Source organism: Rosa rugosa, chromosome 1 (genome assembly GCF_958449725.1).
Source record: "Rosa rugosa chromosome 1, drRosRugo1.1, whole genome shotgun sequence".
NCBI lineage: Eukaryota > Viridiplantae > Streptophyta > Magnoliopsida > Rosales > Rosaceae > Rosa > Rosa rugosa.
The window spans coordinates 23509209-23530164 of record NC_084820.1 but is presented as its reverse complement, the minus strand read 5'-3'; the positions used below and the strand labels follow the sequence as shown (position 1 = coordinate 23530164).

The 20956-nt window shown below is 39.2% G+C and overlaps 1 protein-coding gene and 1 long non-coding RNA gene across 4 annotated transcripts; both read right to left on the bottom strand.

Annotated features, from left to right (window-relative positions):
* Window positions 1–3135: 3135 nt before the first annotated feature.
* Window positions 3136–12054, bottom strand: LOC133724318 (probable LRR receptor-like serine/threonine-protein kinase At1g56130). 3 transcript variants are annotated; one of them, XM_062151008.1, is made up of 25 exons: window positions 11808–12054; window positions 11273–11471; window positions 11113–11184; window positions 10960–11031; window positions 10799–10870; window positions 10377–10448; window positions 9973–10044; window positions 9790–9861; window positions 9613–9684; window positions 9451–9528; window positions 9260–9331; window positions 8855–8926; window positions 8700–8765; window positions 8214–8306; window positions 7998–8063; window positions 7698–7742; window positions 7022–7086; window positions 6551–6930; window positions 5851–6049; window positions 5591–5752; window positions 4932–5050; window positions 4483–4693; window positions 4159–4390; window positions 3906–4056; window positions 3136–3700 (listed from the first exon to the last, which is right to left on the bottom strand). In XM_062151008.1, exons 1-25 carry the CDS (start codon window positions 11938–11940, stop codon window positions 3287–3289), a joined length of 3261 nt encoding a protein of 1086 aa, XP_062006992.1. In that variant the 5' UTR covers window positions 11941–12054; the 3' UTR covers window positions 3136–3286. The 3 variants fall into 3 exon arrangements, with proteins under 3 accessions (XP_062006992.1, XP_062006993.1, XP_062006994.1); XM_062151009.1 differs by having other exon boundaries at window positions 8214–8267; XM_062151010.1 differs by lacking the exon at window positions 8214–8306.
* A 4161-nt stretch (window positions 12055–16215) lies between these two features.
* LOC133724325 (uncharacterized) lies at window positions 16216–17146 on the bottom strand. Its single transcript, XR_009853612.1, has 3 exons — window positions 17000–17146; window positions 16569–16750; window positions 16216–16443 (listed from the first exon to the last, which is right to left on the bottom strand). It is a non-coding gene; the product is annotated as an uncharacterized LOC133724325 (long non-coding RNA).
* Window positions 17147–20956: the final 3810 nt, after the last annotated feature.

Below are 20956 nucleotides of genomic sequence, written 5' to 3'. Positions count from 1 at the left end.
ATCCTCCTCCCTTACATCAAAACGATGATGATGTTTTGATGGATTTTGCTGATGTAGGGTATCTCTCTGACCCTCACAAAGGTCGCTCTCAAACGGGTTATGTCTTTACCATGGGAAGCACTGCGATATCTTGGAGGTCTACAAAGCAGACCCTTGTTGCTACTTCCTCAAATCATGCAGAGATTATTGCTCTACATGAAGCCGTGCGAGAATGCATATGGCTGAGGTCTGTAATTAGACATATTCGAGGAACTTGTGGTTTGAAGTCTACCACAGAAGAACCTACATGCATTTATGAAGATAATGCAGCTTGTATTGAGCAAATGAAATTAGGTTTCATCAAGGGCGACAACACAAAGCATATATCGCCTAAGTTCTTTTACAATGAGCAACAACAGGCACTTCTAAATATTGAAGTGAATCAAATCCGATCTGAGGATAATGTAGCGGACTTATTTACTAAGTCGTTACCTAAATCCACATTCGAGAAACATGTAAAGAGCATCAGATTGAGAAAGTTATCCGAACTCCCATGATTGTAGCAATCAGGGGGAGATATTGACATCAGGGGGAGGTATGATGTCTACATGTTCGATCTCGAAGAGTGAAGGACGTGTTGTGCTCTTTTTGTCCTTCGACCAGGGTTATTTTTGTCACACAGGGTTTTTGTTACCTGGCAAGGTTTTTAGTGAGGCAACGATCAAAGCGTCATCACCAAGTTAGAGCGGCACAAGGGGGAGTGTTGAAGGAAGTCGACATCATGTGTGCCTCTTCAAACTAGGGTTTAGTCCTAGAGTTGTAATAGGAGAAGGTTCTAGATTTCCTAGTTATGTTCGGATTCTATTACCTTTTGTGTACTCTGTAAATCCCTATATATAGGGCTCCTATTATCAATAATAAGACACAATTCTCTGTTTTTTCCAATATACTAATACTCATTTGTGAACGAGATTTTCTCTCAACTAGGTTTTCTCTCCAAAACCCTAGCAAGCGGCCTCCTTGCCGCTCCCTACCCCCAGCCTTTCTCTCACGTCGCTTTCATGGCTTCCATCGACACCGTCACCGCTAGCTTTGCTGCCTCCTTGGCTCTTGCTGAGGGTGGTCAAGCCCCGGACCTTGGAAAAATTGGTGGAGGCCCGGTGAAGAAATCCTCCCAATCTTTTCTTCTTGGGAAACCTCTCACTTGCAAACCTGTGGATTCTGCAACTTTCAAATCTCACTTCCTTCGAACTTGGATGGTGGAAAAGGAGTTTAGGGTACAGGAAAAGATTGACAATCTATTCCTATTCTCTTTCGGATCAGCCCGAGACCGAAATAAGGTCCTCAAAGGTGGAGTTTGGTGTTTTGATCGTGCTCCAGTCTGCCTGGAGGAGTACGATGGAGTTCTACCCATTGCTGAAGTTTCCATGAAACATGTTCGAATCTGGGCTAGGGTTTCAGGTATTCCCCCACTATATGAAGAGCTTGATAACCTTGTCCTCATTGGGAATCTCTTGGGGGGGGGGGTTCCTGGATTATGACAAGAAGGAGTTTCGAAGAGGATCAATGCGCATCTTCTTCATGCATGACATCTCCAAACCTATTCTCTTGGAGAGTAAAATCTTCTTGGATACAGGGATTGAACCAATCTTGAAGTTTCAGTTTGAGCATCTCAAAGGTAGGTGTTCTCAATGCGGCCTGCTTACGCATTCGGGGGTCAAATGTCTGGCACCCAACCCAGCCATCTCCACCCCTAGGGTTATATCGTTTGGTGGTCCTCCAACTGCGGGTGGAACTTTCTCCTTTACAGCCCAGGCCAGCCGAGAACTCCCACAACTCTCCTCTACCTTGCTCAAGAAGAAAAAGCCTGTCATCCGAAAGCTAGACAGATCATTATCAGCAGTTGATCCATCTGCGAGTTCCGTGGCCGATATGGCTGCTGAGGAATCTGATGACCCTGTAGGAGCTCAGCAGACAGAGCAGGTTGAGACCGATGCTTCCGGTTCGGCCTTCAAGGTTAGGAGTTCCGAATCTAGCCCACCTGTTCATACTGCACCAGTGGAACCTAAGGTGTATAAGAAAAGAAACAGGACTGGAGGTTGCACTCCCTCCCCAAAGAAACTCAAGACAATCCTGGGTGGTAAGATACCCATACTGCGAGCAGAGGCCCTAGGGTTGATTGAAGCTGTTAATGAGAGTGAACAAGGAATTCTGAAGAAGAAGGTTGGAAGACCTCTGGGAAGCAAGAACAAACTTCCTCGCCCTCAGAAGAAGTTGAGTGGGACTTTGCGTCTGACTTACCCTTCGGTTGAAGCTGCTCATGAGATTAGCCCTAAGAATAAGGGCAAGGGAAAGCTCTAAGCTTCCCGTGTTCGATACCTAGCATTTGATTCTAGTCTATTTCTATTTAAGTTTAGTTTCTCTGATTGTACACCAATTGAGGTCCTTGGCAATTAGGGTTACTCTAGAAAGGGTTTAGATAGTTGTTGGATTGTCTCCTTATGGCTAGGTCTAAATTTTGTGCTCAAAGATGTTCCCCAATGAGGGTTACCTGTTATGTGCTTAACAGCTTAGACCATCTAGGTTTTCATTTGGTGTAAGACAGCATATGATGTACGTGCCTTCTGGCCATGGATAAGTAATGAAATTATCTACTTCTCAAAAAAAAAAATAAGACACAATTCTCTCTGCAATTCCATTTTTACTACAACAAGTTTAAAAGAAACAAATTAAAACTAAAAATCTGCTTTACATGTGCGTACATGCACATGTAGGGAAGACTAGTATATATTAAATGCTCAAGGATTGGATTTCACTCCTAGTTTAGGTCCACAATCTTTGTCATCCCTTGTAGTAAGGATGTGTGGCACTCACGTTCTTTGTAAGTTAATTTTCATAGTCACATAGTGCTTGCTAATCGGTTGAAACGAGTACTTCCGGAGTTTGTGATGGGGAGAATATCAGAGTGCTTTTGTCACTAATCGTTTAATTCATGACATATAACTTAGGCATTGATGGACCTTTCCCCATTATTTTACCAACCCTGGAAGTTGATCGAAGGAACACACTTACATAAATCGTAAGTTCTTCGATTACTTTCCCATTTACAAATAGTTCCAGAGCTCCAGTTTATCTTCAACATAAGGCTGGTCCAACCAAAAGACAATAAGATACAAAAACAATAAATGAGAGTTTCACTTTATACATGAAGAATCAAAAGTTGCGTGTATATTCTCACGCCCTCCTCAAAGAAAATGAAAACAATCGATCTTTAGGGACGTACCACTCGATTCCTTGTTCAGAATTCTCACCGACCATCAACATTATTTTTAGACATAGAATGAATGGCATTAGGAGGTGATTGCCCCATTATGCTTGTAGTTGCTGATGAGTTGTTGAAGCTAAAATCAGTTCCTCTAGTCGTCATATCAGTCACGTTGGTGACAATACTTACACCGTCCAGTTCTGTTAGGCTGGTGACTGTAGTTAAATCATCAAATTTCCAGTCTGTCAAGTAACCGGGCTTTGAAGTTACTGTTGTCAATTCCATATCTCCTGAAAGCATTCCCACTACACGGGACATGGATGGTCGCAGCATTGGTGATGTTTGAGTGCACAAAAGTCCTATTTTGATTATTCGTTGTGCTTCTTCCTCATTGAATTCAGATAATCTAGAGTCCACTAGTTCAACTGCCCGTCTGTTTTCATGCAATTGCCAAGCCTACGAAGCAAGAACACAATAGTATCATTAAAAATAAAACATATGCAGAAGATAGCTAAAAGGCATATAATGATCAACCTGTGTTTCATGAAGCGCTTTTAGAATCATAAAGCAATGAACACATCAAGAGTCAAAAACTGAAAAATACTCGGAACATTTGTGGCAAGGAAGGATAGACAGGGAGCACAAAAAACAAAGTTCTTACCCATTCAAGAAGATAAGTCATTTCTTCACCCAAACTCGGATCAGAATTTGGCCTACCACTGACAATTTCAAGAGCCACAACACCAAAGGCAAAGACATCAGTCTTCTCTGTAAGGTGTCCACGCATGGCATATTCCGGTGCAAGATACCCACTGTATCATTGACAATAGCATAACATGTTTGTAAGACAAAAAGGGAATGGAAAACTAATATTTGAAAAGAAAATAAGGTGACCGAATCTTGTAAGATCTTACATTGTTCCCGCAACACGGGTACTTATGTGGGTCTTTTTCTCATCAAAAAGCTTAGCCAAACCAAAATCCGATATCTTGGGGATGAGATTAGTGTCAAGCAGAATATTACTGGCCTTCACATCTCTGTGTACAATTCGAACCCTTGATTCTTCGTGAAGATAAGTTAAACCTCTAGCTATGCCCAAGCATATATTAAAACGTGTTGACCAATCAAGATTTAAACGTCTCTCTCCTGATTCATGCAATCCATAATAACAAATTCCTTTAGTGCTTTGTATTATATCACGCATAATGCATAATAAATTAACAGTCTTATTCTCATACCAAATAATGCTTGATCAAGGCTGTTGTTCTCCAGATACTCATAGACAAGGAGCCGTTTAACTCCCTCAGTGCAGAATCCGTACAACTTTACGAGGTTATTGTGTTGCACAGCAGATATAGTGGCAATCTCAGTTACAAACTGGTTCTTTCCTTGGTGGGATGCTGCAGACAATTGCTTCACAGCAATTACTCTTCCATCACTAAGTGTTCCCTATCAATCAAAACATTATGAAAAAAAGTTTAGCAAGATTATTGTATGCGCATTGTCCAGTATCTGTAGTGAAAACGCGAGTTCAACAACTAAAGAGTTCGATGGGTTGAATATTGTAATGTTTCAGGATGTCATGGTCTACATTCAGGCATATGAACTAGGTATGTAGAAGTGCAACGCCTGTATCGACTAGTAAACATTAACACATGGATCCTCTTTTATTACAATAATAACTTACTCTATAGACAGGTCCAAATCCTCCCTCTCCAAGCTTATGAGCTTCATCAAAGTCGTTTGTAGCTGTCTTTAGTTCAGGATAACTGAAAGTAAGCGGTCCAACATCTATCCCATACAGCTCTGCAAATTTAACATAACACACTGTTATGTCTGTAACTGTAAGCCCGTTCTTCAGCCAATCAGTTTCCCTTTTCCTTTTTTTTTTTTTTTTTGGTTTTGTTTTCAGTTAACCATGAAGTATGCAGCTACTGAAACACGCTATATGTATCTGACATACAAAGAGTTTGCAATGAAAAAATAAAAAAAAGTTGAACTACGTAGTGATATAGAACAATGGATTCACTAAAACCAAATGATGCAGAACATGGACAGAAACTGAAAGAGAACAAGGGCAATAAAAAGAAGATAATAGATAAAAATTTAAAGAAGAGCAACAGAAAACTAAGTGAACTTCTGAATATTGGAAATCTTCATCACTTAATGATCAAAGCCTCAGTTACTATTACTAAATAAATAGTAAATTCAAAAATTCTAGTCCTAGATAAAAACGAAATAGGTTGAACTTAATTTATGAGCATCTATAGCAAACACAAAATTTAATTGCAATTGCCACAGACTAATGATAGATTTCGTTGAACAAGAAAAGAAGTAGCAGTTTACCTTCGTCATCATCAGGGTCAGACCTTTTTCTTCTTTGAATAAGATAAAAAGCCACAAACAACAGAACCAAAATTACTCCACCAACCACAACAATCCCAACAATCAGCCCAGTTCTATTCTTCTTACTAGTTGGAAGGCTGTTACTGACAGTAGGTATGAAATCTGTACAAAATCTCTTTAGTTGATTATGTGAAACCACTTCCAAAAACATCTGAACCTAAACATGCTAAATTGCATCTCAAATTTCCACATTATATTACCCGGTGTAGCACTGATGGCTGCAATAGCAGGTCCATAAGTACCCCGCTCAGGTATACAGCAAGTCCCCTTTCCAGCCCAAAAGAGATGGATTTCAAGGTAGTTCTCCGAAACATGAGCCGTGTATGGCTTCTGAACAGCTCCGAAAGATGACATACCTGCCTCCTTTAGTATATCAAAATTCTTTGATACCAGAATGCCCTGAAAAGTAATAAAGGAGGATATTAAGTTTGCTTAGTATGAGAGAGTACATTGATGCTTGATTCACTATAGTTTACCATAGAGATTGGCATATTTAAGATTTGAAATGACTTTGAATTATCGAGGTTTCAGAAATTAATTGAGATGCGAAAGGTGGTCAAAAGGTTATTGTAGGGGTAATGAACTAAACTTCGGGGATAAAGAAGACATACGTGATGATTATTGGCAATAGATGGGGAGTGAAGACCATATCAAGTAAGAGCTTGAGTAATTGAGTGGTGATTACTTTTGGATCTACTTCATATATCCATCAGATTTTAAAATGACGAATATAATTAATAAATTTGTTATAGACACTTGATCTAATTTATTCAATTCAACAATTTAATATATATACCAAGAGAACCCCAAGTCAACTTCACTAATTCAATAAAGAAAAGTTATCATAAGAGCTCATAACATGGTTTTATATATGAAAAAAAAGTTTAAGATGATACGGACCTGGATATAAATATCAAAAAGACGTCTCCCAAGAAATTTCCCGGTAGTAGCAGCCAGAATGACATGTTCTGCAAACTTGAGGTTCACGGTGTAGTTACCATTCTGAAGCCCCAAGCCAAAGTATCTAATTGATGAAGCAGAGAGCCTTGCAGTCTGGAATAGCACAGAATCAAAAGTATTTGTGAATTGAGATAAGGAGAAACTTGTATACTGAGGATTGGTACTGCCAGCGAAATGTCCGACATTGCTAACTCCCCATCTGCTTGTGCCTGTCACAAAATATGAAGCTGGTCCAAGGGGTTCATTTTCCTTCTCATACACAATCCCATCGGAGGAAGACGTAATCTCAGGTCCTCCACAATTAATCCCAAAATTATAATCTGCAGAAAGATGCAAGAGCACATATCAGAGAATGGTCACAAAGGCATTTTAACTTAAAATAACAATGGTTAAGGCTTCGACCATACTTACAGATTGCAGGGCCACGATTGCAAGGAAAGTTTCTTTGAAGGCAAGCCAACCCTGAAGGAAGACCACTGAAATAAATAAATGAGTAAACACCGAAATGAGTATGGCAGTTAATTTCTGGGTAGCAAGAAATGACCAGATTCTCAGGTCCCCAATTTTCTCACCATGAATAGCTTAATGTGAAATGTGCTCTACAACTAGTCCAAAAGGAAAAGAGAAATATTATTTATAGCTATGAGTTCTTGGCTACAATAATTACGTATGCTAATCATTGAGTGGTTGATACTCATGTCGCTTCTCATGGGAGGGCAAGGGACAAGGGAAGGTTTGGTTAAATGCTAGGTCTGATTTTATATTCTATATAAGTAGAGATTGTATTTCTTAGTGATGACCAAGAAATTGATTTCTATCTTCCGCATTTTGATATTGGTGCAACACATATCTGGTACTTAGATATGATGATCATTGGATTGGTAGCGGGAACCTGAGTTACAATTGAAACGACAAGAAATTTGATTTTGAGGTGCAGCCTGACAGAGAGGTATTACAATAGTAGCCTCAGTTGCTATACTTAAGAACCAAAACAATGACAGGCATATATGTAAGTGAGATGCAACTCTCACATCCCTTATCAAAATGTCCAAAACACTAGAGATGAGCTCAGAGGTAAAGGAATCACCTGCTCTGTAAACTTTCTATGCTGAAGTTGTTGGCAACTAAATTACTGCAAAATACACCCAATTGTCAATGTTAATTTCATCTAATAAAGGGACATTAGATACTTATGAAGGAAGCCCATCCTGCCAACCAAAAAAAAATCTGTATACTTGGACAAAATATCACTAACCAACTAGCACATCATAATATAAGGAGAGTAAACAGAGTCATTAAACTAGAAGCCTTTTAACTGATAGAATAAAAATTTTGTCAAACAGAAAAGTAAAAAAAGCTAGATAAATAGTGGAAAATGAAGACATACAGCTGTAATTTTTCTTCTTTGACCCAAGAAGGAATGCTCCCATCTAGATAATTGTACGACAAATCTCTGCATACATATCATGACAAAAAACATCAAATACCATAGTTCATAAATTTTAATATAACAATACTGCTATCATTATCAAACTTCAGCATATGTCACATGATATTAATACTTTGATATATGATTTGCATCATGATAAGTTGAATATAAAACCTCATTTTCTCCATGTGTCCCCCTGAACCCAGTAGATTATATTTCAGGCTTTTGCTAGAATAGGAGTCCACATCATGAAGAGAAACAATTTGACTGAGCAAGAGAATATACTGTAGGACTAAGAATGAGCTCCAAACAATCTTGAAGGAAAAACAATATCAAAAATGCTTTATACTATGTATCAAGGTCACTGTCAATGTTAAGTGGAGCACTCAGAATCCTTCAAGTTCAGGAAGCGTGCAATTCAGGTAAAATCATCGCAATCTGTTCATTGACACAGAGATGACTTATTCAAGGGGTGTGATTTTGGCACTCCACCCTTCAACATATTTTACCACTTGCACTCAACTTTCAGCCCCTTAGAAGTGGAGTTAAACTGTGAAATTGGAGTGCCAAAACCACTACCCTTAGTTAATGGAAACCAAATATATCAGAAAGCTCGAGTTTAATGCACTAAGATCTGTAGCATATATGCTGAAAACTTACATATTGAGAAGAGATGCTGTCTTATACTCGGGAAGGGTGCCATTCAACTTATTGTTTCCAAGAAACCTAATTATAAAGACAGAAATACATGCCTCAATACTAAATGACTACATTTGGGTGGTATATAAAACAATCAAGAGGGATTGGTGTATTACAAGATGGAGAGAGAACTCAAATTAAAGAGTGAGTCTGGTATCTGTCCAGTTAAATTGTTGAAGCTCAAATCCCTGGGAGAGGCAAGAATATAAATCAGTTACATGCTTTAAGCCAATAAGAAGTAGCGGTAAAAATTCTTATAAGAAAAAAAAAAGAAAAAAAGAAACCATAATCATCATTCATCTAAAACTGGTTGGATGCAATTGAATGAAAATTACTCTATTTAGCCTTGTATGCATTACAGTCATGTTAGAGAAGAGGATAATGTTGCAATTAAGAAGTCGTATTGGTTTCCTTCTGTATTTAAAAAGATATACCAAAAAAGTATTTAAAAAAAAAGTTCCAGTTTTGGCAATTTGGGTTTTCTCAACATGTATGGTCACCATTCACCAAGAAAAACTTACAGCTGAGACAAACTTTGGTATAATCCAAAATCGGAAGGAATTGAATCAGAAATATTGTTATTCCTCAGCACCCTGCAGGATGTGAAACCAAATTGCCATGATAAGTTTCATAAGGAAAACAAACAAGAAGACAGAAGTATGATCCCGATGTTGTGATAGGTTCAAATATAAGTGAGAAATATTTGCCTTACAAGATACTTAGAGCCTTCATATTCTCAATAAACGCAAGAGAAGAGCTCCCATTGGCATTCGACAAATCACTAATGTGTCTGATATTACATCAGACAGCAAATGGTAAGCTTTGTAGATATGAAAAAATAAAAAGAAAGTGACAAGTAGATCTAGATACTCACAGCTCTTTAATAGATGTCAGATTGGAAAATGCAAATGGTATAGGACCTTCGAAAGAGTTTCCTTGAAACCTCCTAAAGTAAAATATAGTTAAAAACCCATAGAGCCTAACTAAAGGATGAAAATATTGTCAATAAACTGCAAATAAACAAAAGTAGTATTCATTTACAGTATCTTACAAGGAAGTAAGCTTTGACAAATTCCCTATGAAGTCTGGTATCCTGCCAGAGAGTTCAACGTCTCTAGCCCAACTGCAACAAGCAAATGTACAAATTTCTTATATGTATAAACTATAAACCTTCATCATATCAATTAATGCTTTTTTCATTTCTGGAAAATAAACACATTCGTAAAGCTCTTACAAAAACTCCAAGTTTTGTAGATTAGCAAAAGTTGGTGGAATCTCACCGCTAACTCCACAACTCGATACGTAACTGCCAAAGTAAACAGTAATTAATTGTCATAAACGTATTGCTACCTTACATCTTTTTGTAAATTGACACCTAGCAGTCATTAGAGAACAGATGAATGTTCAAAATAAATTACTAAAATATGGTAATAGACTAATAATGTAAATAATAGTTGTATCAGTTCCGATTTTGCAGATTTTGTACCTATACATCTGCATATACCCACAGTTCACTATCCATTCGCATATAACCAAAAAACTGAGGTTAGAAATTTTTTGTATGTAGGATCATTTCATAACACCTGAAACCCTCATGCCAAAGCTCTGAAAAAGAAATGAACAACATATCAAACTTACAGCTGTTGTAATTTGAATAAATTCCCTAGCTCAGATGGCAGAGAACCCGAAAAGTTGTTTCTCCCAAAAGACCTACAAAAGTGACAAGTAATTTCCAATTGATATTACTCTTTGGTGCAGATAATCAAGATTGAGTGCAAGCAGGTATATGACAATAAGTCTTGTTTGAATCAAGCAATACAGAGACAACATCGAATAGGGAGACTACTAAATGGAACTATATTGGAAACACGTCTTAATATTTGAAATAAAGAAGATATATATAAAGAAAGCAGTCATATACATCAAGGCCGGTCTTTGCTTTAAATAAGAGTCCACCTGATCAAACTGTCATATAAAGCTAAGTTCTCTTGTTTTGAATCACACATTCAAACAAAGTCCCCCTAATCAGTGGTCTGAGGCTCCCAAATGAGAAAACTTACAATGATCTCAGTTCAGTAAGTTGTCCAATTTCTTTTGGTATCTCGCCTGATAAATCGTTGATGCCAATAGTACTGGAAATTAAAATCAAATAAATGATCATGAACACCAAAATAAATCCATTGAATATAGCATTCAAATAAAACGGTTTAGATGTGCATACAAGTATTGCAAGCCAGTTAGATTTGCAATGGCTGCAGAGAGAGGTCCTGTCAGGCAATTCCTTTCCAAATTCCTACAATACATGGGAGAAATATCACAAATTGGGTAACTAAACTGAGTCCAACTCAAGTGCACGAGTTCAGAGAAAGCATACAGATTGGTGAGGGAAGTCAAACTCCATAACTCGTCTGGAATTACACCAACAACTTCCAGGTCCTGAACTTTCCTGCAAATTCAAATTATGTAAAGCTAAAAAATTGAAGTTCTAGGGAGCGGCACTGAAGTAGAAATGAGAGATTAGAAGAGTGAATTACAGTTGTGTAATGTGGCAAATGGTGCCGGATTGATAAGAGCAGTCACATATGATGAAGGGGTTGTAAGCGGGGTCATCAAATTTGGTGGAGTGACTGGTGGAGTCTATGGCAGCTCCACTGCATGGGTCTCCGGTTGTGTTCCATTGCTTCGGATTGGCCCGAATATTCCATTTCTCAAACACTGAATTCAAAACTCTTGCTGCAACACCAATTACAAGGATTGAAACCTTTATGTTAAAAACACAAAAACCTCAATTTGCCAAACCAACCAAAAAAAAAAAAAAAGACTGCGCCAAACATATGGGTTTTCCATCAAAAAAATGGGTAACAGAAGGTCAGAAGCTTTTGGCGGGGAAAAGAGGTTAGCAAAGTGGTGATAGATGAAGTAACAAGATTGTCCTGTACCATTTATATGGGTTTTTTTCATGCATATAAGTTATTCTTATGAACTAATGAAGTTGATGACAGTCACTTTTAGCTCTTCTGTAACAAGAAAATAAAAAAAAGCTGTCATTAGAAAGATTTAGAAACGTACCTTGAGATGGGTCAGTGGTGGCATTAGTGGCTTGAGGTTGCGGAGCAGGAGTAGGAGCAGAAACTTGAGCTTGTGCTACACCAGAGATGCACAAAAATAAGACCAAAACTGATGGGGAAGCAGTTCCTGACATGATTGATTGATAACAGATGGACGCAATGAAATTGGGTTCAGAGAGGGATCAAAGTAGCTACAACAAAGTTGAAGAAGGGTCGAAAGACGCACGCTTTTGAGCTGACAGACATGATCTATACTTAAAAAAAAAAAATTAAAAAAAAAAAAGACTTGATCTATACCGTACAAAGACTTGTTCTTCAGGTAGACCTGTCACGTGGTGAACCTCTGTCCATTCGAAAAGGAGTGATTCTAGAAGTACCAAACTCTTCTAAGTGAGCATCGAGTGTGACATGGACGCCCGCGTCCGGGGACCAAGGATGACAAAGCCAGAGGACAATCTCATCTCCAACGGAGTGGTGGAAATCCAACGAATAGTTTTGACATAAAGCTTTCCCGGCCCCTGTCATTTACACGTAAATTTGACATAAAGCTTTCCCGGCCCCTGTCAAATTTGACAGCCTGAACTCTTATGGTCATTTATTTTTTTATTGTTTCACCGTCTTTCCTTCTCGCCTCTCTCTTCCTACATCTCACACAAAACATAGAAATTTCACAGAAAGAAACAATCTTCCTACAAAATATCTTCTCTGTTCTTGAATATCATGAACATGGATTGAAATGTTTTCAGATTCGTCTTCAGATGTTGCAAATCAGGAATTTTGGAATCTTGCTAATTCATCAACAGATGAAGAATCGATGAATTTGCAGATTATTGCTCTACAAGAGAATGGAAGGAGAAGGCGTACTGATTTCGACCTTGTGGTCACCAATGCCCAGACCAATGAAGGTTGGTTCGATTTAGTTTTAGTTATTCCATTCTTAACTTATTTTCTAATTGAAATATGGGTCCTGGGAGTGTGAGTTGATTGGTAATTTATGATCTTGGGGTTTTCAAAACTAGTTTTGGGGTTGTCTTAAATTTTGAGTGATCTTCGGTAGTTATATACTGATCTAGATTTCAAGAAGGATGTTATATTGCTACAATGCAGTTCACAATAAGTTCACTAGTTGCCACCATGTGTCTTGAATTTAGAGTGACTTCATATGGATGTCTTCACAATTTTTATTGAATGAACAAAGTTTTGTTGGCTGGTACAGAATGTACAAAATTTGGCTATCAAAACTTTAGTGGTGAGTTGGATCATTCTTAGAGGGGACAGGTTCTGTGAGATTGAAATCTGGGTTATGCGAAATGGTTAATCTGACTTTAACTTCCTAGGAAACGCATTTTGGTTGCTCAAATGCAGCAGATATATGCCTCCCGAATATGTGATGCATGGACATTTTTCTGTTCAATCTGATGTCTATAGTTTTGGCGTGTTGAATTTGGAGATAATAAGTGGACAGAAAATAGTTGCTTTGCTCATTGAGAGAATGTGGAGACTCTTCCAAGCTATGTAAAGTTTTCTTTCCTCAAGGAGAGAATGTGGAGACTCTTCCAAGCTATGTACTCTTCCAAGTTATGTAAGTGAAATGATACATATATAGTTTTGGTGACGAGCAAGAAAATTCCGTCTCTGACTTTATATATAATGCACAAATCAATGCAGGCATGGAAAAGCTGGAGGGAAGGGAAAAACCTTCAAATGTGACAGATCCCACATTGAAGAATGGTTCAAGGACTGAAATAATGAGATGCGTACACATTGGACTGTTATGTGTGCAAGAAAATCTAGCTGATAAACCAACCATGGCTTCAGTTATCCTCATGTTGAATAGCTACTCTCTCAGTCTCCCAGTACCCTTAAAACCAGCATTTTTAATGTATAGTAGCGTCGGATCTAGGAGAAACTTTGTCTCTCTCGAAGTAACCAAAAATGATGATGCTTCATTAATCACTGAAGTAAATCCTCGCTAGAGCTTGAAGATTGATCGATATAACAGCACTTTTTCGATCATAATGTAATTTAATTAGCATCCATCCGTTTGATTCACTTTGGTACTGAACAGGGCGATTCATTCATTTATTGTCTAGATACGTGCTTAAATAGACCTTTGGTATAGACATTAATCAAAAAAGAGGGCAAAGTCGGCTGCTATATATTCTGTTGCTTTAAATTGGTTTTGCAGTGGCTCTCATTTGTTTATCAACTTTTTTGGTACCACTTTAACTAGTTCAGTTTGATGGGATTTGGCTCCTCCTTTTGTTATTTCGAATTATAATAGTGACGGTTTAGTTCTTCTTCAATTTCATTTTCTTTAGCTAGTTGTATGTTGTGTTTCTATTATGAAGGTCTTGGCTTCGTCTCCCTCTTTCAGTTTCAAAAAGTAGCTCTTATAAACAGCACAGTATGGTATATTTTACAATTTGATTTAATAACAAATCAAAATTTGAAGAAGCTTCGTTTCCTTAGCTTTTTTTTTTTTTTTATGACAAGCGTTAGCCTTTTCTTTTAGAAGTTTCCTACTTTCCTTCATTTACAGGGTTATGGACCAAGATTATGCATTAGCACAGAAACCACGAACTTATGGCAAAGAAAAGGAAGAACGTACAAAAGAAAGTCATCGTTCCACAAAAACACTACAATTTCAATCCATGGATTATCCTTCGTTTTCTTTTCTTCCCAAAGATCTTGTCTTGAAAAATACCTCACTACTCGTCTGTTCGTAGTCCCGTGAATCCCGTCTCCATCAACATTTTGGAACAAAGTTTACTTGTTTTATGAGGTTAATCTTGATCGATTTGGCTAGCTGGACAGACCGAGTAACATGTTTAGAGCTTGATTCATATTTAGAGCTTCATAGTTTTCCTTCATCGCTTTAACAACGCAATCCCACCATGACAATGGTTTCCTCAGCAACTCTATTCTTCTGTTCTCATATTCTGTTACTCGCGGTCACTCAATCCCTTCCTCAGCCATCGTTTTCAGCCTATTCATGTTCCAATGGAAAAGGTAAATACACCGCTAATAGTACCTACCTAACAAATTTAGACACCCTTCTCTCCACACTAGTCTCCACCAACGGCAATGGCTATGGCTTTTACAATTCCTCCTATGCCGAAAACTCATCCAACCAAGTTTATGCAACCGGAGTTTGTAGAGGAGATTTCCTGGAGGATGCTTGTTTTTAATTTTTTTTTAATACCATTTTACCCCTCACCCCTTTGTTACTTAGAGAGAGAGAGAAAATGGAAGAGAGAGAAACCATAGGAGACTTCGCCGGAGCTGGTCACCGGCCGCCGGAATCCGGTCACCGGATTCCGGCCAACTTTCACCGAATTCTGCCCAACTTTCACCGGATTCTGGTCACCGGCCGCCGCCCACCGGATTTTTCTGAAAACCTCTATTGCCCTCCAATAGAGGGGGAATAGAGGAGACCTCTATTGCCTCCCAATAGACGTCTATTGCCCCCCAATAGAGTGGCAATAGACGTCTATTGCTCCCCAATACACGTCTATTGCCCCCTAATAGAACTTTCGGTAGCCGGAATGGGAACTAATCTTTCTAAGATTAGACAAATAAAACTTTGATTAAAGAAAAAAATGAGGTAACTACATCAATTCAAAACATATATTGCCCCCCAATAGACATTCAAAATTTATTTTCTTTCCTTCTGTCCCGTTACTTAAAAAAAAAAAAAAAAAAAAAAAATCTGATTTGGGCACCCAGGTTCAAGAGCTGCATTTCTCGCCGGTGGTCCGACCGGAGCTTCGACCAGAGAGGTAGCTTCTGTTACGAAAATAGCTTAGAAATGGTATCCTAATTAACTGGGAGAAGTCAGTCTCGTGCATGTGTTTGGCACGTGGTTAATTAGTTCATTCTGTTAATTAGTTGTTAGTCTAATTAAGCATGTTAAGAGTTCAATTAAGTCTGCTCACTCCATGTGCGACACGTGTCCACATGATAAGGGCTATATATGCTAGGGGTGGGCGCGGTGCGGTTCGGCCCGGTTTGAGGCCCAAACCGCATCCGCACCGTATTTTGCGGTTTGCCTTTTTTGGAACCGCAACCGAGTTTCTTCAGGCTGTACCGCATTTTTCGGTTACACCGAAATGCGGTTCGGTGCGTGCCGGTTACCGAATTTTTTAGGCCCATTAATAAGACCTTGTTTAATCAGCATTTGAGGCCCTAAAGCGATGCCTAAACTGCTCAATACATCATCCAAAAATCAAAAGTTCATAGCTGCAAAACTCCAAAGTCTAAAAACATCCAAACTGCAAACTGCTAAAAAGACTCAAGCATCAATTCTTCTAAAAAAAACATTCATGAAAGTGCAATTCAAAGTTCCAAAATCCAAAGTGTTGAACTGCAAGTGAAACTGCAGTTCAACAATCAACAGTTCAACACTTCATGAAAACATCAATTCTGCAAAGTTCAAACTTCAAACTGCTGAAATTAAAACCAACAAGGCAAAGTGCAGTTCAACACGATACACACCATCAAACTTCATAGTTCATAGTTTCATACATAAAACCAAACAGGAAATAACAAACTGAAAGTCTAAAACATTACATGCCGGAAAATTGCTTCGGCCTCCATTCTTCAATCTTCATCATCAGAATTCCCTTCGTCTGGATCTATCCAAGTATTCAACAATCCCAATAGAAAGCAACAAAATAGTAAATTACATCGAAAGTTAGAATTCGAAACAACGTTAACAAAATGCAATAAATCTGAAAGTTTTTCCAGTTTTTGAACTTACCAATTTCAAGTTTTTCCAACACAGCGTACAGCTCCATCTCATCTTTGGTGGGCTCCTTGTATGCATCAAAGCCTCCTCCCTTTAGCCAGTCACTCATGCAGACCAAAGCCTCAACCATCTTAGGGGTGAGTGATGCCCCAATGAGACTCATAAACCCAGAACAACAATGAAGCTCAGAAACCCTAATTTCAAATTTCCATTTTTATCATAAAGCCCCAAATCAATTTTGAAACCCAAAACCTTAGTAAGAATATCGAAACCAGAGTTTTAATAAAAAGCCCCAAATCGCATTTCGAAACCCTCATTTGATTTTGAATTTTTGATTGTGATAAGTTTTCTAGAAGAACAATCTAAAGTCTAAACATCTAAACATCGATCTTCAAGCTCAGTAAATCAATCAGAGATTTAGAGAAGAGATTTAGAGAGCTTACCCTCGCAGGCTCTCGGCCGAGAGAGAAGATGGGATCGGAGCAGATGGGTCGAGAGAGATTGAGAGAGTTGGGAGAGGTCGAGAGAGATCGAGAGAGTTGGGAGAGGTCGAGAGAGTTTTTTTCTTTTCTGAAGAGAGACTGAGAGAGTGTTTTGGCAAATAAGGTCGTGCGGCCAGGTTTTGAGAGTATTAACCTATTAGGGTTTCTGCGGATCGAGTGCATACAAGTCTATGTAAGCTTGGTTTATGACCAATCATAATTAGACAAGTAATAAAATTAATTCAAAAATTAAATTAAATAAAAATGCGGTTCGGGCGGTTTAACTCGGGCGGTTTAACACCTGGACCCGATTCCGAACCGTTATGAACCGGTTCGGTTCGGTGAGACGTCAAAACGACACCGTTTTCAGTCGGTTCGGTTACCGAGTCGGAAAATTCGATGCGGTCGGGTCGGTTACCGAATTTCCGGTTTGTTATGCCCACTCCTAATATATGCCTCAATCTGTAGCTGAAAACCGTATCGTTGAATATCAGTTAATTATCTTCTTCTTTTCCTTTACGTTTTCTTTGCATTTGCTCTCCAGTTAGGGCCTTTACCCTAACATTTGGTATCTAGAGCTAGCCGTTCAATGGGCAAATTGAAGGGGGGTGGGAAACCCCCATCCGATGACCCTCACGTTTCCGGTGAGCTATCTCACTTGGAATTTGAGCTTCAAGTACATCGTGATGAAACAAGTGCACAATTAGATGAGATGCAGGCTTCCTTGCATGATTCCATGGCCACCACTCTGGCTAGCTTCAAAGCCATGCTGCTGGATGAATTTAAACAGCAGCTCTCTAATTTCACCAAGGAAAGCTCGGGGACCCAACCACAACCCACCCCACTCATTCAGAGTAGCACAGCCATTCCTTAACCCGATGGCTCTGTGAAATTTGGGTCCCTATCTTCTCCCATTGTCCACTTGGTTCCAGTCCCGACATCGGAGGAGTCCTCTTCAGCAGTGGTTAGATCTGAGGGTAATTTCACACAACTCCCCCTGTTACGTCTTCCTCCTTCAATAATGCTAATGATGTGATATTGTACACCACAAATACCATGACTACTCAAGCTGTGAACATGCATATGAATACAATTGTTCCTAATTATGGCGAGAAGGACAAAGGAGTAGTACCCAACATGCTTGGTCCTACGTCTGTGGGAAATGTTTATTGTGATATCCCTCCACAGTTTGATAATGTTTGCCATGGGGCTCCACTCCAATTTCCCCAGCCATGTACTGCATTTCCTGCATCACATGCTTCTTCTTTGGTTTTGCAGGATAATAACCCCTTTGTTATGACATATTCTGGGCCTTATTCTGTTGCCATGCATCATTTCCCTTCAAAACCCCCTCCACTTTCCCCTAGTCATAATCAATCACAGGCTAAAGGGACCTCACCTTTCAGTGGTACCAATGCTTTACCTACTATGGCCACAACCACAACCACCCACATGTTCCACCCACCTCCATACTTCCCTCACGTTTCCACACCTTTTTATCAACCTAATTTCCCTGTTCAAATGGGCCACCCTCAACCCCAATTTCAGAATCACTTGTTCCAACCCCCACATGTGGATCCCAATTTGCCTACTATGAAACAAATGCGGTTGGAATTTAGTGTGTACAATGGAGGAGATCCAGTGGAATGGTTAAACAAGGCTGACCAATATTTTGAGTTTTATCAAATACCAGAGGATAGGAAGCTCTCAATTGCCACCATGCACTTAACTGACAAAGCTTCTGATCGATGGTATATGTTCAAGCATGAATTCCCTAACACTTGGCAAGGACTTGCTGACCTCTTGATGAGAGAGTTTAGTGGTTACAATAGGTCTGAATACCAGGCTGCTTTAGCTAGAATGAATCAAACTGGAAGTGTGGAACTCTATAAAGAGCATTTTACAAAATTGTCTAGGTGATGCCCTGGGTTTCCACCAGAAGTACTCCTCTCCTGCTTCATTGGTGGACTCAAGGAGGACATAAGAGTGGATGTGCAAGCACAAAAACCACGATCCCTGTATGAGGCTTGTGAACTCGCTAGAGTTTATGAGACAAGGAATGAAGGGCACAGAAATTATTTTAAGGGTTCTCATTCACACAACACTCATAGGACTACTGTGACCACTTACTCCCCCATCACCAAGTCCACTTCAATTAATCATCAAGCCAAGTCAACAGGTCCTGTACTCACTTCCAGAACGGGTCATACCAGTAGTGGAAATAGAAAACTATTAGATGCTGAATATGAGGCTAGAAGAGCTAGAAATCAATGTTTTTTCTGTGAAGAGCCATATAAGCCGGGACACAATTGTAGAAAAAAGGGGCAGTTGATGGTAATGGAGATTGTTCCTGATGAGAGTGAACTAGCTGACCCCACTGATGACACTCAACTATTGGAAGTTCCTCCTATTGTTGACTTGGATGAACCCCTGATTAGACTACAAGTCATGGGTGATAACCACTCCAAAGCCGCCACTATGCAGGTTAAAGGCCGATTTAATGGGAGAACAGTTCATGTTCTGATTGATTCTAGGGCAACTCATAATTTTATCCATCCACACTTGCTTCGGGGCACTAAAGTGCATGTTCATCACTTACCTCCACTGAATGTTATCTTGGCTAGTGGGGCTAAAATGAAAACAAAAGGTGAAGCTACCATTGATCTTCAGTTGCAGCAGTTTCTATTTACTGATGAGTTTTACATACTACCTGTAACTGGTTGTGAAATAGTATTGGGAGCAGGATGGCTCAGATCATTGGGGGATATCTTATGGAACTTTGATACTATGAGGATGAGGTTCACTGTTAATGGCTCTGAGTTTCAGTTACAGGGTGAGACCACTACTGAAGCCACTGTAATAAATTGCAAGGCTATGACAAGGCTGCTCAGGAAGGAAAAAGAAGCTATGCTAGTTCAGGTTCAGCCCACCTTACAGAGTCAAGTGGTTTCGATACAGGACCCACAAATCCAAGCTTTGATTAACAAATATGATGAGCTGTTTACTACACCATCTACTCTTCCACCAACAAGGACTCAAGATCACAGGATTGAATTACTACCAAATACTTCTCCTGTGAGTGTCAGACCCTATAGATACCCTCATTTTCAGAAAACAGAAATCGACAAAATTGTGCAAGAACTGTTGGAAAATGGTGTGATCAAACCAAGTGTCAGCCCTTTCTCTTCTCCTGTGTTACTTGTTAAAAAGAAAGATGGCACTTGGCGGATATGTGTTGATTACAGATCACTTAATGCTGTGACTGTTAAGGGTAAGTACCCTATCCCTGTAGTAGATGAGCTATTGGATGAAGTTCAAGGATCATGTATTTTCACTAAGCTGGATTTGCGGTCAGGATACCACCAAATCAGAATGAATCCAGCTGATGTGCACAAGACTGTTTTAGGACTCATAATGGCCATTATGAATTTTTGGTGATGCCATTTGGGCTTACCAATGCCCCTTCCACTTTTCAGTCTGTGATGAATGATGTACTCCGGGAATATTTACGAAAATTTGCCTTGGTGTTTTTTGATGATATTTTGGTCTACAGCCCCTCCATGGAGACACACTTAGATCACTGGGAAAGGGTGTTTCAAAAGCTACAACAGCATTCCTTAAAGGTTAAACACAGCAAATGTAGTTTTGGAGTTTCTCAAGTGGAGTATCTAGGCCATGTGATTAGTAGAGAAGGAGTAGCTGTTGATCCTGTCAAAATTGAATGTATCAAAAACTGGGAGAAGCCTAAGACTATCAAAGGCTTGAGAGGGTTCCTAGGGTTGGCAGGCTATTACAGAAAGTATGTTCGAAATTTTGGCATCATTGCCAAGCCATTAACTGACATGCTCAAGGTGGGGGGCTTTCAATGGAGTTCATCTTCTGAAGCTGCATTTGAAGAATTAAAGCAAGCCTTGATGA

Excerpts from the sequence above, each read along its gene's own strand:
- LOC133724318 (XM_062151008.1), bottom strand. The coding sequence starts at position 11,940 with ATGTCAGGAACTGCTTCCCCATCAGTTTTGGTCTTATTTTTGTGCATC. Across the intron at positions 9,529-9,612 it reads CTGACATCTATTAAAGAGCT|ACACATTAGTGATTTGTCGA; the intron begins GTGAGTATCTAG and ends ATGTAATATCAG. Across the intron at positions 8,064-8,213 it reads GGACACATGGAGAAAATGAG|AGATTTGTCGTACAATTATC; the intron begins GTTTTATATTCA and ends ATATGTATGCAG.